This window comes from Chrysochloris asiatica, unplaced genomic scaffold, assembly GCF_000296735.1.
Source record: "Chrysochloris asiatica unplaced genomic scaffold, ChrAsi1.0 scaffold00116, whole genome shotgun sequence".
NCBI lineage: Eukaryota > Metazoa > Chordata > Mammalia > Afrosoricida > Chrysochloridae > Chrysochloris > Chrysochloris asiatica.
Genome location: NW_006408634.1, coordinates 9,437,782 through 9,448,272, shown reverse-complemented (window position 1 = coordinate 9,448,272; position 10,491 = coordinate 9,437,782). Strand labels below are relative to the sequence as shown.

Genomic DNA, 10,491 nt, shown 5'->3' with positions numbered 1-10,491 from the left:
TCAAGTTCTTAGGGGATCTTACTCTCTAGCAGGGGTAGCAAATTAGTAGCCACTCAGTGCTCACTTTGAGAATTACTTACATCAGAAATTTGAGCATGTAGCTGATGAATATCCGCATATTATTCCACAACCTCCTAAAATGCTGTTGGATTAAGTTCCAATCAAGTCACAGAGACAGTTTTTAAAAGAGCACAGTGTTCAAGGCAGACATTCTTTACTAGTTAAGCCAAACTATTATTAGGTTTAACATCAAGAAAGGTGTGCACGAAGGCTCTATCTTTGGATCTTACATAGTCAGTTTGTATGCTGAGCAAATAATCCCAGAATCTGGACTCTGTGAAGGAGAACTCAATACCAGGATTGGGAACTTTGTTATGCAGATGACACAACCTTGCTTGCTGTAAGTGAAGAGGACTTGTTGCATTTGCTGATGAAGATTAAAGACTACTGCCTTCAGTATGAATTAGATCTCAGGGCGAAAGAAAACACAAAAAAATTCTCCACTGGAATAAGCAGCATCATGATATGTGGTAAAACGATTGTTGTCAAGGATTTCACAATCAATGCTCATAGAAATAGCCGTCAGGACATCAAACAGGACTTTGCATTGGGCAAATCTGCTGCATAAGACATCGTTAAAGTGTTCAGGAGCAAAGATGTCACTTTGAGGACTAATGTGAGTATGACCCAAGCCATGGTATCTTCATTCGCATCATGTGCATGGACAATGGATAAGGAAGACTGGAGGTGAATGGATGCATATGAATTGGGGTGTTGAGAAAGAATATTAAAAGTACCTGGACTGCCAGAAGAACAAATTTGTCTTGAAAGAAGTACAGCCAGAATGCTTCTTCTAATGCCTTGGTCATGTTATCAGGAGGTACCAGTCTCCTGGAAAAGGACATCATGTTTACTAAAGTGGAGGTCAGTGAAAGAGAAAGACCCTCAATAAGATGGATTGACACAGTGGCTCAAGCATAACAATTGTGAGGTTGGAGCAGGTGTGGTGGTATTTCATTCTCTTGTCCCTATGGACCCTATGGTCACTATGAGTTGGAACTGACTGGATGATACCTAATAGCAACATTATTAGGAATAGTAAAGACTTTATGGGATATTTTTGGTTTCAGGTTTAAAGATTATCTCAGTGGGGTTTAACCAAACTTCATAGCTCCAACAAGTCTGGAATCCATGAAAAATTTAAATTCTATTCTGTATGATTCCCCCCTTTGATCAGGATTTTCCTGTAGAATCTTTGTTGAAAATGTTTGGTAATGGTAGCCAGGCACCAGCCATTCTGGTCTGATGTAAAGGAGGCAGGTAGCCAGCCACATGTTCCATATCCTCTTCCCATTCCTGACTCCTTGTGTTGCTCCAGGTGAATGAGAGATCAGTTAGTGTATCTCAGAAGACTGCTTGCTAACTTTTATGACTACAGGTGACAGACTTGGGAGGTAGAACAGAAGCACAAAGCATGTTTTTAAGGCAGGTCACTGGGATGTCAAATGAAGCCATGACCCTAAAGCTGTGAACCAAGAAGCCAAATCAGATGAGGTGCTTGATGGCCCATAGCAGCCTCAGCAGCTTCTCTTTTCTGTAGTATTTGCTGTAAATATGTTGATCACAATTTTTGTCAGTTCAACTGGTTTATATCTCCCCCACTTTGAAATCAGGTATTTCTCCAAACAGACAGTTTTTGGTGGGGATGGTAACTAAAATTTGGATGCTAGGGACACTCATTGCTATTGTGTGCACACACACGTACACCTTTAGGATTACGTTTAGTTTTTTTAAATCCAGCTCTGTATATTGAAAGGAGTCCTGGTTGACGCTGTAAGATAAGCACTGGACTGCAAGGTCAGTTTGAACCATAAGATTCAAACTGTGCCACCATGATTGACAATGATGAGTTCATACCAATATCTCCCATCACGGAGTTCATTCTCATTTTCTCATTCCCATTTCAGTAGCTAGAAGCCTGGTCCCCAAATTCTCGATATAATGTTGCATCAAAGCCTTGAATGTAATTGGTGTCATGCTGCTGTCCCTGGGATCCCCTCTTTACCTTGCTCTGGCCCCTGCTGGCCAGGCCAACCATCTTTTCCCTTTCTTGTCCACTTTTTTCTCAGCCCTTATTCAGGCCCAGCTGATGACTTAGAGACTGAATTCTTCATGTTTTGATTGTCTAAATTTTTTGTTGGGTACAAATAATACCTCTGTATTGTGCAAAATAGAAATCGTATTATTTATATTTCAAAACAATATAGATAATGACATCTTCTAAAATGACTTGATTTCACTGAACAGGTCAGTCATATGTCTTCCCACCACAGGGTTTTTGTGAGTGCAGTTTTCACAGGCTGGGCCTCTTCTCCCATCTCCCCTGCTGATTGTCTTTCCTCCTGTTTATTATTTTGTTGTCATCCATCATTCATCATCAATTAAACCATTCCTCTGCTGATAAACATTTGGTTTTCTGTTTGTCTTTGTTGACTGTTAAAAAGACTATTTTATTGAGTACCAGTAGATGTACACTCTGGCTCACTTGGTTAAGTATTTCTGTAATATAGACCCAGTCAGAGTTGAAGACCCAGAATGGAGCTAGTTCTCTATTAGGAGCTTTGCTCTATTTTCCACCAGACATCCTCTTCATGTTCAGGGTGTGCATCCTACTCATTTCCATGGCCCGGTGCCTGGAAGAGCACACGAGAAGTGCTCAGTAAGTGTTTATTGAGCTGGGATGAGCCCCTGCTTCTTTCAATGAACAGTAAACCTCAAATAATGAAATTTCTCTGAGGTGTGACTTATAGCCCACACATGTTATTTGTAAGCATCTTTGCCTTTCCCCCACTTGTTTCAACAGAAGCTGGTCTTCTGCCCTGTGAAGGAAGCTCTGGAGGTCGACTGGCACAGTGAGAAAGCTAAAGCAGCCCTGAAGCGCACAACTTCGGATTACTTTCTTCTCCAAGGTGAGGGTTTGAAGCAGCTTCCCAGGCAAGACCTGGTTCTTGCAGGTGTGGCGCCTGGCCGAGGCTCCATGTTTTCTTGGTATTTGCCTGGAGTCGAGTGCCTAGGCAATGACCTGGAATCCTTACTGACTAGCTCTCTCAGACCACATGAGGAAGGCAGTGAGTGAGGGTGGAGGCCTGGTTTCTAAACAGCTTGTACTTAAAAAAAAATTTATTTTATAAATTGAACTGCCCTCTAAAGTAGAGACAGATGGCAGGGTCATAAATCAAGCAACTTCTCTTTACTCCTTTCCCTCTTCACAGTTCTTCCTTGACCTCACAAGCAGCCTTACTCACAGCTGCTGTATTTCATTTGTTTGCCTTTCACTGTTAGTGAGCTACTCAAGTGCCATCAAGTCGGTTCTGACTTATAGTGCCACTGTTAAGATTTCCAAGGAGTGGCGGATGGGTTTGATCTTGCTGTTCAAACCAACCTTGTGGTCCAGTGCTTATCCTACAGCACCACACCAGGACTCCTCAGAAATAAAAACAGTGACCCTTAAATCAATGACTAGTATGAGCAATTGAGGAGTCCTGGTAGCTTAGTGAATTATGTGTTGGGTTCCTGATCGCAAGGTCAGCAGTTCGAATCCATCAGCTGCTCCATGGGATAGAACGAGACTTTCTGCTCCCATAAAGATGTATAGCCTCGGAAACCCTATCCAGGATATGTATGAGTTGAAACCAACTTGACGACACAGCAGCAGCATGAGCTATTAGGGTGGATTCTCTGAGTTATCCCTATTTTATAAATTAGGAAACTGAGGGACATAGAGGTTAAGGTTTCTCATGTTTTCAGTGTTACAGAGCAACTCTTCAAACCTTGAAACAAGGGAAACTAACCCCTGAAGTCACTTTGTACCTAAATAACTGATGGACTCAAAAAATAATGAGCATCATCCGTTAGTACTGTGCTCCTTTGAAAAACCACCCATATGAGACCAAATGGTTAACAATCCCTTTAAAACAAAGATGAAACGATAAAGAGGCAGGGAAACTAGAAGAATGGAAATGATCAACCAGAATGGAAATCATGACAAAGCTCACAGGGTGTGAAGACTGATCAGTATCATTGAACAACTTCACCAAAAGCACAAGAAAAGATTATTTAAAGGGGAAAAAAAGATCATACAGCAAGCAATTATAAAGACAACATTAACTGGTTAGTGATCATAAAAAGTCCAATACATGTTTATTGTAGGAAATGCAGACAAGCTCAAAAGGGCTGCAGGCAGGATCAGAATCACCATGACATGTGCCATCTGGGATTGTGTTTGCCCAGTTTCTTTTCACGTCACAACACACACTTGTACCCTTATTACCTAGTGTACTGAAGTCACTCTGCCAGCTGCCCTCCATCCCGGTGTCCACTCCAAGGGCTGGGAGACTTAGTGTCTATGCATGCCCATAGCCCTTCTCAGGGACATGTAGAGAAGTGTAGTTTTATTTCTCAGCATTTCTTGGCTACACTGGGGTAGGCTCCAACCTTCCTATCTCCCAGGCTGAGTGGAGAGCCATGTCTCCACCTCTGCCCATTTGCCTGTGCTTACTCAAGACCCCAATCCCCAGGTCCAGACAGATGGTGGCAGTGTGTGGTGGTTTAAAATAACACCCTTCCTCAAGCATGGTGTATATTGACTCAAGGCGAAAAATATGTAACTTCATTAAAAAGTAGTGAAAAGATCAGGCTAGGTTGAAGTCGATCTATATAGCTTTTTCCATACTGATTGATGGAGTTAACAAGACCTAGTTGGGGGAGTTGGGTATGGGCACTTAATACCCATTTGTATAGAGGTATTTCAATGGATGAAGCCAATATGAGACTTATACAGGTGAGTATGGTAGGAGTCCTGTTGTGGCACTGTGTGTCCTGGTGTGACTTTGTGCTGGACTGCAAAGTAAGTCTGAACCACAAGGTCGGCGGTTCAAGCTCACTAGCCGCTCCTCAGAAACCCTGTACAGGGTTGTTGTGGGTTGGAACCAACTCAATGGCACTTAACAACAAGCATATGGAGGACTCAGTAGAAAATAACCTCGTTCTAACATGTCCTTGGACTGAGAGATAAGGACATGCCAACTCAAGTCAGAATAGAAACTTTCCCAGTTCAGGATGATTGTGAGATTGCAGACTGAGTCATTTGGGAGAAGCAGGTCGCTCAGTGCATGGCACATAAAAACCCCACAGTAAACAGTAGCCACTCACCTGCAGATGTTCTGAGTCTTACCTGAACAGCTCTAACTGCTGCCTATAATAGGGGCCAGTATCTAAGTCTGCCATCCTCCAGTGATTTTCAACCAAGGACCAGTTATGTCCATGAGAGGACATTCAGCAATGTCTAGAGACATTTTTGGAGTCCTGGTATGGCGCCGTAGGATGAGCCCTGGACTGCTAACCACAACGAAGGCAGTTAAAAACCACCAACCAGTCCTCAGAAACCCTATAAAGGGTTTCTATGAGTTAGAACAGAGTCCTGGTGTGGTGCTGTGGGCTAATGTACTGGACTGCAAAGCTGGTTTGAACCTCAAGGTCAGCGGTTCAAGCTCACCAGTTGCTTTTGGAAACCTTGTACAGGGTCACAATGAGTTGGAACCAGCTCGATGGCACTTCACAGCAACAGTGAGTCAGAACTGAGTCGACACCATTTAACAACAGCAATGAGATGTTTTTGTGGTCACAACTAAAGATCAATTTTTACTGCTATCTGTTCCCAAGACAGTGCACGTGAGGACCTGCTTGGCTTTCTAGGACTTTCCTGGGTGATAAATACATGATGAAGTTCTGGAACCGTCTTTTCAAGAAGTAGGGGAATGTGACTCTCGGGATCTCCTTTCTGAGTCACTGTTAGCAGCTTATGAGGATTGAGATGACAATAGATGGCTGCCTTCTTACAGACAGGGAAACTTCCGTTTCTGACCTGGTCATTCACATACTAAGATGCTCCTATAATTTGAAAATGAAATTTAACCATGAGAGCACAGTGACTTCCACGAGTGAAGAGTTTTACCACACGTACCTTCTGCCAAATGTGCTTGCTCTCAACTGCCTTTGTAACTGTAGACAAACAGGTCTGTTGGCTGTGCTAGAATTTTGTCTCCCTTCCTGTAAAGTGATAGGGCAGAGTTCACCATCTCTGAAGTCTCTCTTTATTCAAAACAGTCAGTGAATCTAATGAAATACAGATTTCTTCTTGTGCCTAGCACTTTGTTTCTTTCTTTAGCATTTTAAAACAGCTTTATTGTATAATTTGTACCAGAAAATTTACCCCATAGTAAACGTGTTTCATTGAGAAGTTTTTAGAAATCAGTTATTTCATTAAGTCAAACCGAATATCCTTTGGTTAGAAGTGGTGGTCATGTGCCGCAGAGTTGATTCTGACTCATAGTGACCCTGTTTAAGGTTTCCGAGGCTGTAAATCTTTATGGAGCAGAAAGCTTCATCTTTCTCCTCCAGAACTGCTGGTAGTTTTGAACTGCTGACGTTATGATTAGCAGCCTGACTAGTTAGAATCCTACTTTTGCTTAAGCTCTGAATTGCTAACTGCAAGGTCAGTGGTTCAAACCCATCATGTGTTCCACGGGAGAATGATGAGGCTGTGTGCTCCTGTAAAGATTTACCATCTCAGAAACCCTATGTACAGAGTTGTTAAGTGTCAGAATTGACTTAATGGCAATGGTTTTGGTTTTTGCCCAGGCTCTGTGATTGTCAGCTGGAGTGTGAGTGGTAGGCGGCCCCTGCCCAAGAAAAAGCACTGACCTTGGAGGCCAGCAGACCTGATCTCAGGAAAACTTGTGATTTGTGAACTTCAGTTTCTGGCTCCTCACCTGTCCTAATACCTTCTTCTCTCTAATCTCATGAGAGAGTAGATATGAAGGTGTAACCTCAGGCACACCACTTTTATAACAGTGTAGTTTCTTCTTTGGCTCTCTTTATAATATTCTGCAGTCATGTGTCTAGTAGAACCTGAAGATTTTTTTTTTTAAATCAAAGTAAACTAACAAACAAACCTGAAGCTGTCAAGTCAATTGATAGCTACAGAACATAGTAGAACTGCCCTACAATGTTGCCAGGGTGTGTAAGTCTTTAGGGAAGCCGACTATCTTCTCTTTCTTCTAACAAGATGCTGGTGGGTTCAAGCTGCTGGACCTTCAGTAGCAGCAAGCAGTTAACCACTGTGCTGCCAGGGCACCTTATTGTATAGTACACAAAGTTAAGTCTTCCTTATTAAACACTCCACAATCTCCCCTCTCCCAATTTTCAGGAAAGCTCCTATTAACAATTTCTTGAACAAATTCTTGAAAAATGGTTAACAATTAAAATTATTCACATATGTATGGGTAGCTCAACTGTTCCACACAGTCTATTTGCCTTTTTGTTGTTTTAATTTAATGGCTTCCAATGATCTGGGAGGATGTGGGAGCATTCATCCTGATGGCAAACAGGTATTCTTTTGAATCTGTTATATGACCAGTTATAGCTTGGAAGGCATTTAAGTTGTTTTCAGTTTTTACCCCTCTTTGGAATTTATTACCAAGAGCCTTTTTAGGAATGTGACTGCAGTGGGTTGAATTGTGTCCACTCCAAAATATGTGTAAACTGGGCTAGTCCGTGATTCTCAATATTAGTAGTTTTCCTCAATTTTGTGATCGGATGTAATTATCCTATGTCTTGTAAATCTAACTCTCTATGATGTTAATGGAGGCAGTTATGTTCATGAGGCAGGAAACAGTGTACAGGGTTAGGTTGTCTCCTGAGATATAAAAGATTAAACAGGGAGCAGAGATCAGAGGGATCCAACTACCATCAATAAAGAAAAGCCCAGGCGCATGCCCGTCCTTTGATCTTCGGGTCCCTTTGCCAAGAACCCCCTAGATCTAGGGGAAAGATGGATGCCAAGATACCTGGAGATCTATAGGGGATCCTGGGCCCACAGCTGTTGAAAGGAAACAAGGACTTTTCTCTTAGAACTGGCAGAAAACCTTCTCTTAAAGCTGGCGCCCTGAATTTGGACTTCTGGACCCCTGAACTGTGAGAGAATACATTTGTTTGTTAAAACCACTCAATTGTAGTATTTCTGTTATAGCAGCACTCGAGAACTAAGACAGTGACTAATGTACCTGGTGATGCCTCTGAATTCCTGGCGAGCACTTTGAGGACTAAGGTGCGTCTGACCCAAGGCATGGTATTTTTTGTTATTTCATATGCAGATGAAAGTTGGACAATGCATAAAGAAGACCAAAGAACTGATGTGTTTGAATGTGTTGAAAAACAATATAGAATATACCATGAACTGCCATTAGAACAAATGGATGTGTCTCAGAAGTACAACCAGAATGGTCTTTAGAAGTGAGAATGCCAAGACTTCATCTTATGTACTTTAGGACATGCTATCGTGTGTGTGACCAGTCCCTGGAAAAGGACGTCATGCATGGTAAAGTCTAACGTTTGACTGAAAAAGAGGAAGACCCTCAAGGAGATGGATTCACATACTGACTGCAACAATGGGCCCAAACAGCAACGATCATGAGGTTGGCACAGGAACAGGCAGGATTTCATTCTGTTGTACCAACTCATTCAGAAATAACTCAATGACATCTAACAGCAACAACAAAAGCAAAATGTTGCTTACCTGTGATGCTCACAAAGATCCTGACTGGATCTTGACTAGGCAATAGCCTAGTGGAACATTTAGTTGTTGTTGTTATGTACCGTGAAGTTGGTCCCAACTCCTAGTGAACCTGCATAGGGTTTCCGAGGCTGTAAATCTTTACTGGAGCAGAACGCCTCATCTTTCGCCCGCAGTACTGCAACTGCCGACCTTGAGATTAGCAGCCCGATTTGTAACCACTACGCTACCAGAGTTCCTTGGAACATATAGTAGGTCCTCAGTAAATGTTTTTGCTATGGATCACTGGTTGCTGCTTGTCTGGTCGTTAACTCTGCCCTAGGGAGAGTGCGCTTGCCTAGTGGTATCTCTGCAGGGTCTTCTTGCCTGCAACTTGGGCACCCACCAGACTTCTGATTCCAACATCTCCCTGGCCCTGGCCTGCCATTCATATAGATACAGCTCTGTCTCATTTACAGTCAGAGCTTCCAGGGAAGCAGCTGCCCACCATCCACATGGGTGCGATTGCCTTGTTTGGATATTGGGTGTTTTTCCAGTTCACTTCATAAGAGAGTAGCCAGACTGAACGTTTCCTGCTGCATTTTTCCACTATCTTTGTGAGTTGGCCCTCACCATCTGTGGAGTAAAAGGCCTCATCTTTGTATTATTCTCCCATGGCATGTTACAAAACATGAAGTGTGAGCTGGTTTCCTGTGGCAAAAAGTTGACTTTGATTTGTTCCTTTTGAGGTTACTGTGAGTTTATCATAACAGGAGTGCTAAAAATATTGAGTCTAGTATGGAACCAGCATTCATTTACCAGTGTGAACAATAACATGCAGGTTTAGCTCAGAGGAGGAAGAAATGGACTTCATCTCGAGACGAGAATTGCTTATCAGAGGATCGTTGGCAATCTTAACTTTCTCAATTCCTGTTCTGATGAGTTGTGGAAAAGTACTTTGGCCATTCTTGAGCCATAGAATGAAAGCTGTGACTAATCTTAGCCCAGACATTTTTTGGGGCACCTACTATGTGCCAGGTCACATGCTTTGGAGCCATCAGATGAGTAAGAATGTGTCTCTTTGCCAGTGGAAAAGACTCAAATAACTCCACTTCATTTTGAGGAGAGCCGTGAGAGGTAGAGAAAACGCTGTGGTGGGGTTGATGGTCTCTGTTTTCAAGTGTGTGCAAGGAATGTCCTAATAATCAAAAGCAAACTATTATGGGATGGATCCCAGAGACCCAAAAGAATGGTCACCTTTGTGACCTTTGAGTTGGATTTTGGAGTAGGAAATGAGGTGAGGGTGGTTCAGGTACAAGAGCAGCAGAGCAGAGGCCAGAGCTTCAGAAACCATGCCCAGGAAGACCAGAACCCAGGAATGACCTGAGACCGCTCTCTAGGGCTCACGGGTGTGGTTTTTATTCGGCTAGGCCAGTAGGTCCTTCCGGAACATTTGGAAAATACAAATCTTCGGTTTGAGCTTAGATTTACGAAATCAGCTGTTTCTGAAGGATCAGCTAATTTGGGGAAAACAATCTGGTTTATTAAATAAAAATACTAAAGTATGATTCTACTGTTTCTTGTCATGACCTCTATCTAGGACTATACACTTAATCATGTCAGTGTTCCCATGTCTCTAATCCTTCCCCAAAGACTTCTGCATGCTTTGATTTATATCAAGTCAAAACAGCAGTTTTGGCAATTCTTGAGGGATACAAATTAACAACAAAGATACTGTAATAACAGCAATGAGCACACCTTATGTTCACATACTGATTACTATCACTGATAAACTATCACATAATTCACAATAAAACATTTAAAAAAGAAAAAAGTTGTTTTGGACAAAAATCACCAGTGGATGCTAAAACCATTGGGGC

The 10,491-nt window shown here is 42.3% G+C and overlaps 1 protein-coding gene across 1 annotated transcript in view; it reads left to right on the top strand.

Annotated features, from left to right (window-relative positions):
- SAE1 (SUMO1 activating enzyme subunit 1) overlaps positions 1-10,491 on the top strand; it is an 88,841-nt gene that overhangs the window by 41,021 nt on the left and 37,329 nt on the right. Inside the window, exon 6 of the mRNA XM_006868240.1 lies at positions 2,864-2,969. Within this exon, the coding sequence (XP_006868302.1) occupies positions 2,864-2,969 (106 nt within the window). The remainder of the gene's footprint in view (positions 1-2,863; positions 2,970-10,491) is intronic.